The 19,147-nt window shown below is 43.9% G+C and overlaps 1 protein-coding gene and 1 long non-coding RNA gene across 4 annotated transcripts in view; one reads left to right on the forward strand and one right to left on the reverse strand.

Moving 5' to 3' along the window:
* Window positions 1-19,147, forward strand: part of LSP1 (lymphocyte specific protein 1) — a 76,580-nt gene that overhangs the window by 13,538 nt on the left and 43,895 nt on the right. Inside the window, exon 1 of one of the 2 annotated variants that reach the window (XM_083425181.1) lies at window positions 11,949-12,692. The exons of the other annotated variant lie outside the window; for it this stretch is intronic. Within the exon in view, the coding sequence (XP_083281307.1) occupies window positions 12,634-12,692 (59 nt within the window). The 5' untranslated portion in view covers window positions 11,949-12,633. Of the gene's footprint in view, window positions 1-11,948; window positions 12,693-19,147 lie in introns of those variants that run through there. 2 annotated transcript variants of the gene reach the window in all.
* Window positions 4,865-8,663, reverse strand: LOC310670456. 2 transcript variants are annotated; one of them, XR_014507573.1, is made up of 3 exons: window positions 8,544-8,663; window positions 7,463-7,636; window positions 4,865-5,297 (listed from the first exon to the last, which is right to left on the reverse strand). It is a non-coding gene; the product is annotated as an uncharacterized lncRNA (long non-coding RNA). The 2 variants fall into 2 exon arrangements; XR_014507574.1 differs by lacking the exon at window positions 4,865-5,297 and adding an exon at window positions 6,557-6,672.

The following is a 19,147-nucleotide window of genomic DNA, read 5'->3' on the forward strand; positions in this document are numbered from 1 at the left end:
TGGAAGCTCCCGAGGGACACTGTCCTCACTAAAGTTACAGCAACTCCCTGGTAACCTTATGCCACCTTAATCTTACCTAACTTTGAAAAAATGGGGTCCAAAGGAGTGACTCATCTACAGGGTGATCTTTCGAAACTAAATCAACAGAATGACTTCTGAGGTTCAAGGACGATGTGGCCCTCCAAGTAAACAGAAGGGTTTCCTCACTCCAGCATGATAAAGATCAAGCTGTGAGCCTAATTTGCTTTGCAAACTCTTCGTGAGATCTCTTTCTGAGCATGTTCAGTACATCATATACTTGATATTGCTACCATTACCATTTATCATATAATGAGTGAAAGCATGCTCAGTGCTGCACAGAACACAGAGCCGAACAGAACCCATGCCTCAAATGTGTGCACTCTAAAACAATGTTAGACAAGCATCTTTTCTGCTGGTGGCCACATTTCCTCAGGGAGTCATTGGTCTGGGGGTGCATGTTGGCAGTGGGCGGAGCCTGACCTGATGACAAAAATGCTCTGGATTAATTTATCCAGAATAAAGGTAAATTTTCACTATGATGACCTCACGTTAAAAATCCCAATTCTGCATAGAAGAAAGTCCATTGGTTTTGATAGGGTTACTCAGAAATGACTATAAAGAGGATTATTATGTTCATTTTTTGAGTACAAAAGACCATTACAGTCCCTGTTCTGGAAAGCAAGTGATAGCAATTCTTTTCTGACTTTCATGTATCACATACACATAACATAGATGGCAGAAGCATACCAATTATCTTTCAAACTTCTGAAAGGAAAGCTTCTTCTCTCTAAAAACCATGCAATCAGAAAAAAACACTATAAACATCTGTTTATTTTTTTAATCAACTAAAATGCTACCCCTTCCAAAATACAAATAAAGAGAGGAAAACACAAAACACTTTCAAACACTTTCAAAAGCAAAGTAAAATGAAAAGGGGAAGCAAACAGGAAGGAACTCTGACCATCCCTGACCATTGACCAGCTTGGGTGGAAGTTAAAGTTCACAGCATCTGATGGGTCCATATTGGCCAACTCTGATTTAGGGGATCCAAATATTACAGAACTTTATGCCTGTATAAGATAGAAAATCTTACAAGGGACACTTAACATTTCAGTTAAATGAAAACAATATATTTCTAGATAAATTAAGTGTTGTGCAGATGGCAAAGCAAGGAGAATGAATGCATGGACCACACCGAATTGCCCCAACCCTGATTGATGTGTGCTTATTTGAGCTTTTGTACAGACCCTAATAAGTACAGTCTCTTAATTCCCAGCCATTGGTCTCATGCTGGCTGGGGCTGATGGCAATTGTAGTCCAAAAACTCCTGCCACATGTTAGCCGCCCCTGATCTTGATGAAAGATGGTGAGGGCAAGAATGAGGAGAAGCCTACAAAGAGAGAATATTGAGGTGATGATTACTTGACTGTGAAGCAAAGAAATGAAATGCTTTTGTTATTTTATACGTGATATGAAAATTGAATATTTTGGAAATTTGAATACCCCCTCCAAATATTAACAGGACAGGTAGGAAAAAACATCAGCGAGGCAATGAGTACTGTAATAAAAACTTTAAACCATAGTGGATAGAGATTATTTTCAGTTCAGTGCTGTTTGTCTTACAGTGGTACCTCGGGTTAAGTACTTAATTCGTTCTGGAGGTCCGTTCTTAACCTGAAACTGTTCTTAACCTAAAGCACCACTTTAGCTAATGGGGCCTCCCGCTGCCGCCGTGCCGTCGGAGCCCGATTTCTGAGCTCAACCTGAAGCAAAGTTCTTAACCTGAAGCACTATTTCTGGGTTAGCGGAGTATGTAACCTGAAGCGTATGTAATCTGAGGTACCACTGTATAAGTTGACTATCACACTCCTTCTTTATATCACACTCCTTCTTTATAGCGTCTTTCACACTCCTTCTTTATATCACACTCCTTTATAGCGTCTTTCCTCCCAGCATCTGTTCTTCAAAGTCAACATCTCTCTTGTGAGGATTTTTAACATTTCACAAGGAAGAAAGGGCCTGTCAGAAATTAAATGTAACGTGTTGCTTCATCACAAGTTGGACGAGGTACCAGGAGCTTTATTCCAGAATTCCAAAGATGGATGTTGGGCTAGGGATGGGCATGGCAGGCAAAGTTTGATGGAGTAGAGGTTGTGGAAAGAGGAAGGAAATGTCTGAGGGGGTGAGAAATATATGCCTTGAAATCCTAATTCTCCACCTCTCATGCCTCTCTCCCAGTTCTATAGGAGAGCTGAGGGACAAACTGATTCTCATCTCGTAGGCCGCACAAAGCTGTTCAGACTTGCTATGAAAATATTTACATTGAGTTTTCCTGACTGCTTGGGCAGTGGCCACAAGTATGCATTTTCCCCCTATACCTCAATTTGTCACAGACCCAAACTAAAGTCACTTGCAGTAATTTAGCCAATGCGAACTCTCAAAGGGGGTTCATTTTTTAAAAAAATCTCCACATTAGCAAGCCTCAGTGGCACCTAGGCTCTTTGATAAACCTTTCCTTATCTTTCCTCCTCTCCCTGCTCCTGTTTCTCTTCACATTCTCTGGGCTTTTCCAGAACTAAGGCCTAAGTTGCCCACTGGATATCATATTAATAAATACAGAGGCTTTTAAGGGCACATCCATATTTTGTACACATGGAGACTGTTATGGCATACACGCAAGGATTACATTCACAACGGCATTGGCAAAACAAAAAGCGCTGGAATACTAAGTAGCATTTGGAGGAGGTCATACCCAAATCATTCCAGTAGTTTGTGTCTTTTTATCATCTGGGCCTAACATAACACACCTGTGTATACCTGGTCATTGCAAGATGACGCAGGGACTGCAGTGGGCTTATTTCATTACCACAGTCAAAGGGGAATTCCTGAACCTTCTGGACAGGCTCTCCCCTCTCTTCTTGACAATCATCGGTTCTTCACAATTAGAGTTCAGATTCAACCTAATGACCTCTTGGTGGTTTGCAAACACTGCTGTTCTTCCTCCATTTTACACATTGAAACACGTGTGGGCAACGAGTCTTCCATTGTCCAAAGGAGCTGAGTCACTGAGTGCTCCAGGGACAACACTATGCATCCAAGTGTGAAACAAAAATCAGATTCAGGAGGACCCCACAGCGTCTGCTTGAGCTACAAACCCACATTTCTATGCTGATACAAACATATATGCATACTACAGTGTTGAGGTAGAATTCAGCTGGTGGTCTAGTCCACTTTTATACATGGAATGAAGCGGGGAAGGAGGCACCATTTTGCATCAGGCAGCAAACTCTCTTGTGCCAATCCTGCTTGGAGTCCGAAGTGGTACAATGTGTGATACCTGCACATTTAAATTTACTCCTAGATTATGTGTTTGAGGCATATATCGTTAGCACACCTGTCTTGCTATACCTCACTCATACCTGCTGTCTTCCTCTCCTCTTTGCTATGAACTGACTAACTGGACTTTATTTTATTAAGCTTTTTCCTTGCAAAGCATGATGTCCCAGTGTCTTTTGCGTGGAACACAATAGCTTTGTAGATACAGAGTAATCTGCTGGGATTATTGGGTATCAAGAAATGCATCTCAGTGTAATGAGTTGAGATACTTTCCACTTTTGCAATCCTATGGCTATGTGAATTTGTTCATGTGATTGTGCCCTTGGTTAGTAACAGTTTGTTTGAAACTTGCCCCCAGTACCAAGCTGTTCTGCCTGGGAATTGCAACAGTATTTGCAAACAAGTGCTGTTGAAAGAATGAGGATGGGATACAGCTCTTAAAGCTCTAGTTTCATGGGGATTATCATTTGAAGCGCTCAGCCCTTTAACCTAATGCCCTAGTTAAATGAAAGGGATTGTGTTTAATGGGATCCTACCCCCTGACGATAGACACATGTAATTAGCAAATCTTTACAGCACGTCCAAGATATAATTCCAGTTTCTACAAAACTTCCATAGGGGGATGTAGATTTCAAAAGCCGAATATTCCAATATATCCGTGGAGAGAAAAAAGAAAAGTTGTCCACCGTGCCAAAGGCTCTGCTGCTCTCAGTGATACAGATATTTTGAGCATCCAAATCTTGTATGGCAGCCTTAGCCATACTTGCAAAGTATGTCTTCATCTTAACTTGCTTGCAGAGGGATTCTGCTCTAGCAAGGAGCCATGGGTTTATTTAGTTTTAAGAAATCTTAAATTACCAATAACAAGGCAGTCTGGTATACATTGTAACACTATTGGTTTGTTTAAGCCAAGAATGGGGAACCTCAGGTCTGAGAGTGGCAGGGAGTCACATGTGGCCCTTTAGGCCTTTCTCATTTGGCCCTCAGAACTCTCCTCAGGCCACATTCCTCATCAGCCCTTCTTGCACCATTCTTTGATGCTTTGTGCCTGGATGGAGGGTAGGAGCAATTGTATAGAAACTAGCCTAAAGTACAAAGGTAAAATTCATATTCCTTATTATGCCCACTTTTGCCTCTGGCCACACCCAACATAGTCAAGTGGCCCCTAAAAGGTTGCTTAGGATGGAATGTGGCACTTGGGCTTAAAAAGTTTCCCCAGCTGTGGTTCAAGACACGAGTCACACAAGAGCTATCCTACAGGTGATCAGACAAACCTTGGTTTATTTCTCCAGGGTTTGGTTTGCTTTCCATCTGCTCTTGGCTCAAGCCTTTGCAGTTGAATGATCATCTGGTGTCTGTCTGGTGAAGCAAACCATGGTTAAGAAAGTGTGCTAGCTTTACATTTGACACTAAGTCATAGTTATAACAAACAAAGGTTTGTAAGCCAAAAACAAATCATGGTTTCATGTGATTTATTGGCGGTAAACAAATCACAGCTAAGGTACTGAGCAGCATTTTTGCACAACACTAACTTGGCTAATTAAGCCATGGTACATCTTTGTGTGGGATGCAGGTGGTGCTGTGGGTTAAACCACAGAGCCTAGGACCTGCCAATCAGAAGGTCGGTGGTTCAAATCCCTGTGATGGGGTGAGCTCCCATTGCTCGGTCTCAGCTCCTGCCAACCTAGCAGTTCAAAGGCACGCCAAAGTGCAAGTAGATAAATAGGTACTGCTCCAGCGGGAAGGTAAATGGCGTTTCCATGCGCTGCTCTGGTTTGCCAGAAGCATTTTAGTCATGCTGGCCACATGACCCGGAAGCTGTATGCCGGCTCTCTCAGCCAATAAAGCGAGATGTTGTTGTTCTGCAAATCACAATGTACAGTGGTGGATCCATCTACAGTAGCACCACTTTCACTTTTGCTTCACGGACTGTGCAGAGCCTTCAGATATATTGGTAGAATTATAAACAGAGAACAGATTAGCAAATTAAATAGAAGAGAAAATGTCCTTGAAAAAGAATAGATATCAACTGGTATGGAAAACACAGAAAAGTTAAATATTAGCCAGAAGAATGTGATGGCTTCAATGTGTATCTGAAAAGGACCGCCATACATGTTGAGGAAATACCTAGCACTTTGCTCAGCCAGAGAAAGCTGAAAATCCCCTTTTTTCCCCTGGAGTAATTTGTCAGCTCCGTTCAGAGCAGGGTGGGGGAATGTGTAGTCCTCCTCCCATCATCCCTGGCATGCTGGCAGAGGGTGATGGGAGCTGGCGTCCAACATCTGGAGGAGCCACACACTCCCCATCACTGCCAAGCTAACCAAATCACCTCACACTCACACATGGCACATATACATCTGTTAATTATTCCAGAACAATTACTCTTTCTAGTCCCACACTCACAACACTCAATATGGATTAGAATTGTCACTCCACCTATAACCACTCATTGAAACGGGGGGAGGGGGGGAATACTCGCTATTTTAGCCATTTGTTAGCCACTCAGTGTCAAAACTATTTTCCCAGCCCCATGTGGAGGCCATTGCAAATAACGCCCTTGCTGTGTTGTTGTCATTTTTATGGCACCATCACTGTGTGTTGCAATTTACTGAGCACAGGAGGAGAGGTCCCTACCCCATGGAGCTTACAATCTAAAAATTAGCACAGGGGAATGAGCGGATGAATGGGAAGGGTAAATGTGTGGAAACTAACTTGCACACAGAAAAATAATATATGAACAACCTGTTTGCAATAGAGCAAAATTTGCTTCCACCAGAAGCCGCCTAAATGTATTTGTTTCCTTTTCAGATGACAGATGTACTACCACCAGGCTGCTTTGCAATCCCTTTATGCTGGGGTCTTATATACTGTGTGTGTGTGTGTGTGTGTGTGTGTGTGTGTGTGTGTGTGTGTGCGTATATATATATATATATATATATATATATATATATATATATATATGCAGGCCTATCCTGCTCTGTGAGAAGGCCTAGCCAGAATTGATTTTTGCTAGAACTTTTTCCTCTCTTCTTGCCAAACATGTTTTAGCTTTCTGATGATTTTGCAACCAGCCCCGCATAGCAAAAGGATTGTGTAATTAATGAAGGCTGGTGTCCTTTTCCCTCTCTGGGGCTCTCTCCCTCCCACCCACCACAAAGACTGATTCACTTCCTCCCTTGAAATTTCTCTTACCTTTAAACCCTTCCTCTTTTGCTGTGAGCTGATAACTGGCCCCCTTCTCAGTTCGGCTGTGTTTTCACTTCATGGTTTACTGTGCAACATACCCCTGCTTTAGAGTTCATTCTTATTGTACCCCTGTTTTGGAGTAAGTTCGTGTGGGGTACACTACACAGTGTCATTTCAATGGGTCTACTTCAAGTAAACATTAGCTGAATACAAGCCTAAATCTACCACTGCTTCTTGTCCTAATCCTGAAATCTGTAGCATGGTGCCTGTGTGTGTATCATAGCCCCATCACCCCTCACATGAAGTTTTTTAGCTTTTTCATGGGGTTGTTTAGTTGTGGGGGTTGCCTGAGTATTATAAGGTTTCCCCCTGTCATTTGTTTTGAGGTGTGTTTTGGCTGTTTGAGGGGCTTCTGTGCATTACTAGTTTGGGACATTTTTTGTGGTGATCATGACAGTTTAGATTCCTAACTAATACATGACTTGGCCCAGAGAGAGGACAATGGGATGTTTCAGCAGGAGATGGTAGCTCAATGTATGAGAAGGATATTATTTTATTTTGTATTATTTAAAATTATTTCTAAGCAGCTTAATACAGTGGTACCTCGGGTTACATATGCTTCAGGTTACATACGCTTCAGGTTACAGACTCCACTAACCCAGAAATAATACCTTGGGTTAAGAACTTTGCTTCAGGATGAGAACAGAAATTGTGCTCTGGCAGTGCGGCGGCAAGGGGAGGCCCCATTAGCTAAAGTGGTGCTTCAGGTTAAGAACAGTTTCAGATTAAGAACAGACCTCCGGAACGAATTAAGTACTTAACCCGAGGTACCACTGTATGCGAAATCTCTAAGCGGTACATAAACATGCAAGCAGTAAAATGTATTGTCTTATGGGTCAGGGAAAGCTAAGGTGAATACCTGGCTAGCCTTGTGGGATGGAGGGTAACAACAGAGAGACATTCATGGCAATGTCAGCAGAGTCCAATCCTTCATCACCGCCCTTCTTGGCTGCTGGGAGAATGCAGTCTTGATTCCCTTCTGCATGTCACAAGATTGTGATGGTGGTCTTCTCTTGGTGGTCAGGAGGAAGGACTTTTTAAAAATAGCAGCCAGACCCAAAGTGGGTAGTTACAGGGGGGAAAGGGCAATTTAAAAATCCTCATCATGCAAACATTTTGTTATGCTAGGCGATGTAAAAAGTGACTGATAATAATGTGAAATGTACTTTAGTCCAGGCTTCCTTAGAGCCCCAGACCATGATCAGATGGACCTGTTTCTTCCCCCCCCCCACCAAAGACACTCCCTGAAGACTCCTCTGCAGAGTATTCACCAATGTTTCTAACATGAAAGTAACACAACACTCTTCCTTATTAGTGCTGTCAAATTTCCAGCTCTGAAGATTTTCTCCCACTCCTTGGCTTCTAAATGCCATGCATTTTCCTCATGTGTGTAACACGAGGAAAATGCATGTGTGTGTGGTAGTGGCAGATGATGTGTGCACAAATTATAACCCCATTTCACTGGGCATTTTAAGAAGCCCTGTTGGGAGGGCAGAGGATGAGGATAAAGTAGGGTCTCTTTGTTCCATCTCCTTCTTTTGTATGTAACAATAGTTTCTGCCAGCTGTACCACAGCATAGGACAGGCAAGTCCAAAGTCCGTTTCGGGGGGCCCAACTTGGCTCATCCCCTGTGGCAGTATATTTCCTGGGGTAAAATCCTAAAAAAAGGTCAACAACTTTGGACGGCTCTCCCACATGTTCATTTCATCAAATCTGGCCCTCTTTGAAAAAAGTTTGGACACTCCTAGCACAGGAAGTCACAGTGGTACTAAAGCAAGAGTAACACTCTTCATCTCTTGTGGCAAATATAAGCATACCCTTGGGACCAGCAAGCCATTGTCTATTGGCTATGACATTGAATTATTTGCTGCTCCAGCCAGGGCATCTTTCACCCAATGTTTGGACTAAAACAGCTCCATTTGTTGCAGCATCGACTCACCGAAATGGCTGGCTCATTCTTCAAAAATCCCAGAAGAACTTATCTTTTCTCTCCTTCCATCTGCTTTCACCACTGCCCACCCCTCCCTACTGCCATTCAGACTTATCCTTCTCCTTGATCCTAACTGCCCTATTAGCTTTGGAAACTCATCTGCTAGCATACAAGTGTTCACCTATCATATCATTGCGGATTGAGACTTACATGATGCCTGAGGAATGAGGGTGGGGGCAGAGGAAAGAGAAGCTGTGAGGTGTTGGAGGGGGCAGTCACAGAGAAAGGCATGTGCAGTGCTCCTGCAGGGAGCTGATTTTCCTTTATAAAATCCAGTCGCTGCAATCCATGTAAATCAGGAGTTTCAACATGCAGTCTTCCCTTGCATCAGCACATTGTCCCCACCATTGGGGACAATGGCGGTACCCAGATGGGCTGCCTGTGCAATCATTTTGGTAAAGGCCATTGAGCTGAGTGGCCTTGTCCTTCCCCATGCTTACCCTGTCCCCTATGGCAACCATGCTCCCAGCCCCCCTCTTGTCACCAAAGTCAGCTTTTCACATTCCTCCCTGCCCCTCCTCAGTTTGCTATGAATTGTGCTGCATACCAGGCTATAATAAGAGCATGGTGACCAACCACTGGACCATTTTTTTTCATTTAGCTCCAGTCTCGGCTGGTGATGCTATGACTCCTTGCCCTCAGCCTTTAAATTGCTCACTCCAGATTAACTCATTTAAAGCCCTTGGGAATGCTTTCCTTTAGGGACCAGAGGACTTCAGATATATCTACAAACAAACAAACTTGCTGCCCAAATAACTGTCCTGGCTTCTCTAAAGGATTGTTGGAGTTCAGTTCGATGAGGGTGCTGAGAATTTGTTTCAAGATGTCTGGCCTCTCCTCACAGAACTACGGTTCCAATGATTCACATGGGGAGAAGATGGGTAAAGCATTTTACAATCTAGAACCACTCCTCTCACACGATGGATCCTAAAGTATCTGAATACAGAGGACCTACGTAACACTTCTTCACTGATGTCAATGCATAGTTGGCTTGATTGGCCAGTATAATCTATCTGAAGACTTCCTTGTAATAGAAATCAGCAAGAGATTAAAAGGTAAAGGTAAAGGTACCCCTGCCCGTACGGGCCAGTCGTGACCAACTCTGGGGTTGCGTGCTCATCTCGCTTAAGAGGCCGGGAGCCAGCACTGTCCGAAGACACTTCCGGGTCACGTGGCCAGTGTGACGAAGCTGCTCTGGCGAGCCAGCACCAGCACAGTGCATGGAAACAGCGTTACCTTCCTGCTATAAAGCGGTACCTATTTATTTACTTGCACTTAGGGGTGCTTTCAAACTGCTAGGTGGGCAGGAGCTGGGACTGAAAGACGGGAGCTCACCCCGCTGAGGGGATTCGAACCACCGACCATACGATCGGCAAGTCCTAGGCACTGGGGTTTTACCCACAGCGCCACCCGCGTCCCTATAAGATTAAAAGGTAAAGGTAAAGGTAATTCCTTGTAATAGAAATCAGCAAGAGATTATTCTTATTGAAATGCTGTTTTCCTTCTTTGCAACTTCACCATGGCACCTATCAACACAGAGCCACCATTGTCTTGGCCTGGCTAAGTCTTCCTCTTGTTTTTGCCCAATCTTCATCTGAGTGGATCGGGTCAAGACAAGAGCCCAGACAGGACTTTTTCTTTATGCAGCAGGTGAAGTACATGGGAAATGATGGATACTCCCTGCTCTTCCGTTCCCAGTAGCACAATTTCTCTGCACCGAGAAAGCGCACTCCTTCTTGCAGTGACCAGTTGGGGGCCTCCAGGAAGCTTATAAGCAGGGCATAAATGTGATAGTCCTCCCCTGTTGGATGCTCCACGGTCTCATCATGGTTGGGCAACAAAAGGGTACCAGATTTGGTGCAGTGCCTACACTATTGTGCGGACGGGCCCTCGATGTATGGCTGTCTCACTGTAATATAGAAAAGGTGCCCAGTCTACATTCACAGTCCCTGAATGAGCTACTGTGACTCTGCTATCTATGCCTGCAAATTTGTACGTGGAGGTGCTTGCCTTTCCACTCCAAAGTTTTCTGATGACCCTGTCTTATTTTCACCGTCCCTATCAAATTGATTGCACTGGAAAGATTTGGTTTGTGGGGAGAGGGTATTTTATAATTTCCTATAGCTTTTTCATTACGCAATAATGCAAATTGCCGCAACTTCCCTGTAGCTGATGTGCACACTTGGTTTTTTCCACTTTGTGAGCAGACTCTGGGGAACCATGAGTAGCAGTGGCTTCTCATCACATATGCACTAGATGAACATATAGCAGAGCTCTCTCCTATGTTGTCACCTCAAAGAAAGGTATCATAGAGCTGGAAAAGAGTAAGAAAAGGGTCAAGGGGATGGAGCAACTCCCTTGTGAGGAAAGAAAAATATAACATCTGGGGCTTTTAAGTTCAGAGGGAAAGCAAGCAGGAGGAGACATGATAGAGACTTACAAAATTATGCATGGTGGAGAAAGTTAATCCATCTCTCATAACACTCAGAACTCAGGGACATCCAAGTAAGCTCGGTGTTGGACAAATTAAGGGCATATCAGAGAAAGCACTTCTTAGCACAACACCTAGTTAATCTATGCAACTTGCTCCCAGTGACGGCCATCAACTTGGATGGCTTTAAAAAGATGATGAGACAAATTCAAGAAGCATAAGGGTATCAACAGCTACTTTGCCACAAGGGCTGTGTTCTACTTCCACTGCTGGAGGCAGGATGCCTCTGAATAACCATTGGGAGAGTACTGTGTAGTTTGGCTGCTATGGATTGTTGAACAAGATGGGCCACTGGCTTAATCCAGAAGAAGAAGAAGAGTTTGGATTTGATATCCCGCTTTATCACTACCCGAAGGAGTCTCAAAGCGGCTAACATTCTCCTTTCCCTTCCTCCCCCACAACAAACACTCTGTGAGGTGAGTGGGGCTGAGAGACTTCAAAGAAGTGTGACTGGCCCAAGGTCACCCAGCAGCTGCATGTGGAGGAGCGGAGACACGAACCTGGTTCCCCAGATTACGAGACTACCGCTCTTAACCACCACACCACACTGGCTCTTATCATCAGCAACAATTTACACACCAGTTGCACACTAAATCCTACATGATTGTGCCTTCTGTGGGGTATTTGATAACCCTGATTCCATGGGGGTTTACTGGACTACAGTGGACCAGCAGACTTGGCCCATAGCTTCACTTTTTTTCAACAGAGCACAGTTGGATTGCCTCTTAAGTGTTTTAGCAGCCACATAAATTTATCTTCAGCCACTTGCTCAGCTCTTATTAAGAAATGCCTTCAGCCTGGCTTCATACTATCGATTTGCAAACATTTGCTTTGTGATTACATAATAGGGAAACAGCTAGGGGTCGTTGAATGGATCAGAAATGGAAGGGAAGACAAATGGGAAGTGGAAGCGAAAGAGAAAGACCAAAAGATGAATGAGGAAAGGAATGAGAGGCAGTATGGTGTAGTGGTTAGAGTGTTGGACTAGGAACTGGGAGGCCAGGGTTCCAATCCCCACTTGGCCATGAAGCTGATTGGGTGACCTTGGTCCAGTGACTGCATCTCAGCCTAACCTACCTCACAGGGTTGTTGTGGGGATTAAATAGGGAGTGGACCACGCACCTTGAGCTACTTGGAGGAAACGGTGGGCTAGAAATGCAATGAATTATTAACGAAGCAGGGAAGTGTCCCATTCAGTTTAAACTTCCCCCTGAGTTTATTCTGCAATCAGATGGGAGAAAGGGAGGGGATTCACCTCTGCTAGCTAGCTGAAAGCTTTCCTTCTCCCTGACATTTCCAGTAGTCTGAGAAGGAGAACGTGGAGGTGGAAGAGACCAGGGCTGGGGGGGGGGGGGGAGACGCGGATAGGGGGGCTTAGAGAAACAAAAGGAAACCAGCTGCAGAACTTCCTGGACAGGGAAAGAGAGAGGGAGAGCGCGCACACTATCTAACGAGATTATTAAAAAGCAGGGAGAGAAGGGAGGAGGAGGAGGCGGCTTTCCGCGCAGGCAGGAGTTCAGCGCCTGCCCCGGGTTCATTTCCCCAACCATGACCAGCGCGATCCTGAGGCGGAATTCCAGCAAGCAAGGCTTGCAGAACCTCATAAGGTAAGCCTCCCTTTACCTGCCACGGGCGAGATGGGGTACCGAGATGGAGCTCTTCCTTTGTTTACACGGTGCTCGTGCCACGGACGGGGCTGATTCCTCGCCCCGAGGGCTCTTCCCCCTAACCTCACCCGCCCACCAACTGGCCGAGATTTTTGTGGGAAGACGCCGATTCTTGATCCTACGTGAGTCCACACGGCGTTGGCTTTTTCTGTTGCGAAGGCAGCGACACCCGCTTGCAGGCTGGGGATTTCAGACAGCGAGAAAGCCTCTTCCGTTCAGGGAGTGATGGAATTTGGAGCGGGGGGAGCCCCGGATCTATGGATCGCTTTCCCAGATAATCGCACCCTACCGAAGGTTGCACCTTAGGGCTTTACCTGAGCCTACAGGGCTCTGGCATTTGTGGAGGGCGGAGAGAGCGATCTGGCACTGAAGGCAGTTGCCTCTGGGGATCTGCTTTTTGGGGGTGTGAGAGAGAGATGGGATTGGTAGCTAATATAATTTGCAGGGTAATTAACTTGAATAAGGAGAAATTTAAACGGTGAGGTCTTTTAAAGAGACAGGGTAGTAATTAACTAGTAAAAATGACCGAACTTCTGACCAAGATGCTAGAATCTTTCTTTACTGTGAGCAGTGTGGTGGGAAAGCGATTGTTTTCTTTTTGTCAGTGAAAAGGACAATGTGCACTGAAATCTCGTTTGGAGAACTAAGGCGGCGATCCCACGCACACTTATGACAAAGTACATCCTATTGACTGTCATGGGGGTTACTTCTGAGTAAGCATGCACAGGATCGCACTGTTAAGGCTGCAATGTTATACAGTGGGAGTAAGTCCCAATGAACGCAGTAGGACTTACTCCTGAGTAGACATGTATAGGCTCACACTGTAAACATCTTTGGAAAAGAGAACAGTGGAGCTCTGGGAAAGGCATTGACTAATTCCCTTTAAAAATAAAAATAAAACCATCTCCAGGCTGTAGAATAATGAGGTTAATGAAATAATGTTACCGAGAGGCAAGTTGGACATTAAACTTGACCCTTCAAAGAAGACAGGTGTCACTGACAAGATATTCTTGGATAGTTTGCCAATGTTAGTTTGTGGGTGTCTATGCAAATTTTGAAGCATTCCATTGTCTAAAACTGAGAATGGGTAAAGGTGGCAGGCTGACTGGGCAGATGGAGATGTCTTTCGACAGAGTTCATAGGGGAGTTTCCATGGGATCTCTGCCTACTCTGCCTGTTCAGGCATTGCTCTATGCCCTTGATCTTCAACTGGTGGGTCAGGACCCACTGCTGGGTCACAGCCTGGTCTAAGGTGGGTTGCAGCAGCAGCATCTCTACAACCATACTGATATATGGTTATGGAATAAATAAATTAGAAATGGGTCCCCAAATGCATGTTAAAGGTGGGTCCTGGGTCTAAAAAAGTTGGAGGACTGCTGCTCTGTGCTATGGCTGGCCAATGCTATTGATTAATGCTGATCCAGCAGTAACTAAAGACCACAGGGGGGAATTAAATCTATGTATTGGTTAGAATAGTTCCAGTTCAGAGAACATCTTCTATCACAAAGCAAGAAACATGGTTAGGGAGGATGTAAGTCAAATATGGGAAAAACAGATGATCATATATTCTGTGGTCACTGCTTAAAAATGTTCCATGTGGCAGCTCTAATCCCAGGTGGGACAGAGCCCATTGTCTGCAAACTTTGGCCATATACTGTAGTAAAACTTGTTACACGCCCCAATTCCACATGTTTCTAAGGGTGTGGTATAACTCCTAACTCTGACAGGTGATCAGCTCCTCGTTGCATTAGAACCATTAGGTGCCAGGCTAAAACATTGCTCCTCTCCCAGGCTTTTGGTTAATCTACGGCCTTTGAAACTGTGTGATGTATGTCTGCGCGCATGCGCAATTGCTTGCTTTATTGCTACATTATGTATTTTTGTGCTTTTATATTGTAAATTGTCCCATGTTCCTCAGGTGAAGGGTGGTTCGGAAATTTAATAAATAATAAATCATCATCCTCAACTTGGATTCTCCCCCACCCCCCCCAAAATGTAGTGACCATAAAGTAAATGGCAATCTGCTTTAATATATAGACCCTCACACACGTGAGCCTATACTGTTAATAAACCGCCGCAGAATATTGAAGATTAGAGAGATAACATTGCATTGCAAAGGTTTTTGAGCAAGTAGCATCACATCTGTGCAAATCAGAAGAAATAGCTCTGAAATTATGTGGTAACCCCCACAAAAGTTACTACAGGAGAAATGTTGTTCCTGGTATTGTGGTTCCTGGAAGTAAGTTCCCCTTGTATTGTCTTACAAATGGTTCTTGTACTTTCAAATATGCAGTCTCTTGAAACCTTACTCTATAGAGTCACAATGAAATCAATGGAGCCACTTTTAGAGAATAGGACTGGAGGGTTTCAGCCCAATAGATTTCTAGGATGTTGATACATTCATTCACTATGTTCAGTTTAGATTTCCCTTCCTACCTTAAGGGGTGCCTCCCTTCTATAGATAACTTCTCTCTTAAGTGCAAAGGAAGGTTGTCTCCCTTGTCCAGTCTATGGAGGGTCTGCCTTGTACAACTCTTGACCTGAAGATCAGGGAGGGACCAATTGCAGTGGTAATTCTCAAGCTGACTTCAATGGATACTTGGCTTGGTGTCTTGTCCCCATCCCCACCCCGCTAAGATGGATTCTTAATCTTGTTTGAGTTAATGAGTTTTAACAAAGTAGAGTGGGTATGTAAAAAAAAGTTGAGAATCCCACAGAAATCAATGAGCCTGACAGCACTTCTTACTCAGAAGTAAACCCCAATGAGTTCAATGAGACTTAACTCATATAAAGCCCAAATTTGCAATCCTATTCTCACCTAGGAGTAAGTCCATTGAACTCAGTGGGGCTTACTGCTGAAAAGACATGCACAGAATTGTATTGTTTAAGCATCTACCTATATGTTAACAGCACAATAAAAGCATTTTCCACTGTGTTTATTCTGATAGACATGTGTATTGGATTGCAGACTACATTTCAGTGATTTCATTGGAATATTGGCATACTCCCTTTTCTTTGGATTGCTCCCAAATGTTATGTTTTTTAAAGAGCTTTTCTTTTAATCTGCCTTATGGGGTTAAAAGAATCTAAACTGAGAAAGAGAAGCCCCCTCCTCAGCATGGGGCACAATAAGTTGTTATATTGCATGGAATCTCATTTTGGAATAATTCCACTTGCAGTTGGCTTGGGATATGTAAATAATTTCACGTGTAATGGAGCTGTCAAATGCAGTTCCAACACTCTTAAAAATCTGGGGTTCCACGCATGGGAAACTAAACAAGATTGGGTGGTGGCAATATAAGACCAATGAAGATAATGACACACTGTCCCATTTTTACCAAAATACAAAGCTGAAGATAAATGTCTTGCTAGGTGGGGAGAGCAGCAAAGTCTTCCAAAATAAATGATGAATTGTGGGGGTGGAGAGGGTAAACCAGCTACAAACATTGAATCCTTCAAGTACCCATAACAGGTTTGCAAATATCACCTAGTTCATAGTAGGAGAAATAAAGTTGTATCATATTTGATGGTCATTTACTGTGGCAAACCCTGACAGCTCAGGCAACACCTTCAGAAACATTACATCTGGGTTTTATAAACTGTTGGGAAAGAGAACTTCAAGCAGAACCACCAGGATAATAATAATAATAATAATAATAATAATAATAATAATAATATCCTTCCCCAAACAAGAGTGCTCTTGCTTGCACCTGTGATGCTTCCTTTATCCCTTCCTCTGGATCTTCTGAATACCTGAGATGGTGGAGCAGGAATCACACCAGAGCTAGGATTCCACATGGTGAAACATTCAGAACCCACCAGTTCAGTATTTTTTTTAGTTTAAGCAGTAGCCATGCTTCTCAGGTTTCGCCTGGGTAAAAATTCTTCTTGAATGTTCCACATTACCAGTTCATACACATTCCAGAGCCAGTGTGATCTGGAGGTTAGAGTGTTGGACTAGGATCTGTGAGGACAACAAAAATGAAACCTGCCTGTCCCAGAGTCATAAAGCTACCATAGACAAAGAAGACTTAAAAGGTTCAGTAGTTAACTGAGCAGCTAAAGTTAATGGGATCAAAACCATTATTTTCCCCAATAGAGTTCTGACTACATATCAAATTTTCACCTACCCAGCTTCCAGTAAAACAAATAGAGGGACTGAACAATGTACAGTTTATCTTGAGGTGTTCGTTTTACAACTGATACTTAAATCTTCTTTTGACTTTTCCGACATCTAAATTGTTTCTTGTATAGTTTACATTGGTCAGAATTTACATTTGGTTCTTAAAACTGCCCCCTTTCCATTTTGATCCCACGTTAGTGTGAGCCTTCAAAAGTGGCGTATTTCAACTACTAGGCTCTCCTTGCCAGTGAAGTCAATGAGGCCAACTCAAGAGTCCTTTACATGTCAGTGAAGCCAGTGAATGTGTCCCCAAAGTCAGGGGAAGTCATATCTATGGCAAGTCTGGTAAACAAAACTGAAAGAAAGGGTTGGGATAATGTTGGGGACAAAGTGATGGGATGGGGAGAAAAGGATAAACAGAATTATTTTGTTTTGTGAAACCTTACGTGCATAAAACTTGAGTGAGCTAATGTCAGTGTACAAGCCTGAGATTTGAGTAAATGTAAAGGCAGGCTTGGAGGGTACTGTAGTGGCAGACATCCTCTCAGAAGTGCGAGGCATTGTTGTCATTGTTTACTTATTATAATCTGGGATAAAGCAACTTGAAGCAATGCTGCATCTAACAAAGGCTCTGTTTAACAACCCTGGCAGGCACTGGAAGGGAAGGCGAGAGTTAGATAAGATGGTAATTGTCCATTCTTTCCCAATGTCATTCCTAGTTAATTACACAGTCCCTGGCAATAAGGTCTCCCAGCAATCACCCTGGGCTCCCTCGGCTTGATGGGCACTTCCCAAATGCCAGGCTTTTCAGATGCAAATGGGGTACTCCTTGCAAAGCTCTGCTTGTTATCTCTTTTCATAGGTCAGGGAAGAGGCAAAGGAGACAAAGCTCACCTTTTTAAGGCTATGTTTGGGACACTTTTATGGGTTCTCCACAGCTACTCAGGATTTTGTTAGGAGGGGGGAGGGACCTTTTCCAGGCCAGGGGCCCTGTTCCCATCTGAAATATTCTCCTGGGGCCAAATACCTGTGGTGGGTGGAGCAGGAGGCAAAAGTAGGTGGAGCAATGAGTGTAATTTTTTTACATTTGTACTATAAGCTAGTTTCTAGAAAGACTCGGAATAGTGTGGCCTGGGAAGAATTCTGAGGCTAAATAGAGATGAGCAGAGGGCCGCTTTTGCCCCCCAGGCCCGAGGTTCCCCACCACTGAGCCACAGTAAAATGTGTCGGAGAGACATGTCTCCAAACACACTGCTGGTGTGCACCAAGCAACAATGGGCAATGATGACTCCGTCACGCATCTCCACCATGGGCTTGGAAACAAGTGCCTCTCTTCCACACCTCATATGTTTCCTGCAGAAAACATCAAACTGACCACAGTGAACAAAGCTGCTGGCTGTCATTCTTGATACTAAACAGAATGCAGCTAAAAGTTCACTCCTAACCATGACTACTCAGAAGGATGACCTGTTGAATTCAATGGGGCAAGCATTCAGTTATGTAGGGTCAGAACTGCCACCTCAATTCTAGAAGCATGGGGCAGGAGTGCATTATACTGTAAGAACTAGCTTCTGTCAAGTTGTGGGAGGAGGCCAGGCAAAACAGGTACAGTGGTACCTCGGGTTAAGTACTTAATTCGTTCTGGAGGTCTGTTCTTAACCTGAAGCACCACTTTAGTTAATGGGGCCTCCTGCTGCCGCCGCGCCGCCGGAGCACGATTTCTTTTTTTAAATTTATTTATTAAGGATTTTCTTGTTTTACAGAACTAAGTGTAATGCCTCGTTTTTTTTGTCCCCCCCCCCATGTAACATTTTTACAAATCCATTTCATTTGTTGAGGCATTAGGGGGAGAAGAAAAAAAAGAAAAAAGAAAGGGGGTGGAGAGAGGGAAGATGGATGGGGGTGGGGTCGGGTGGCGGTGTTTCTATTATGTTTAATGTATGTAGAGTTTGGTGTCAGCGTTGCTTGTGTTGTTCACTTGTGTTCCTTTGGTGGTGAGAGAGGTTGGGGTTGGCCTAGGGTGTGATTGTTTGCTTGTGATTGGCTGTGGTGATCTTTGTTTTCATGTGTGAGTGAGGTGGGTGGGTGTTTTGGATCAGGTTAGCCATATTGATTTGTATGCTGTTGGTGGATTATTGTCATTGTCTTGTTTGGCTGTGTATGTGATAAAGGGGAGCCATACCGGGGTGAAGGCATCTTCTTCTGTTTGTCCCTGCGGAGCACGATTTCTGTTCTCATCCTGAAGCAAAATTCTTAACCCGAGGTACTATTT

The sequence above is a fragment of the Podarcis tiliguerta genome (genome assembly GCF_965153285.1).
Source record: "Podarcis tiliguerta genome assembly, chromosome: 1".
NCBI classification, from domain to species: Eukaryota; Metazoa; Chordata; class Lepidosauria; order Squamata; family Lacertidae; genus Podarcis; species Podarcis tiliguerta.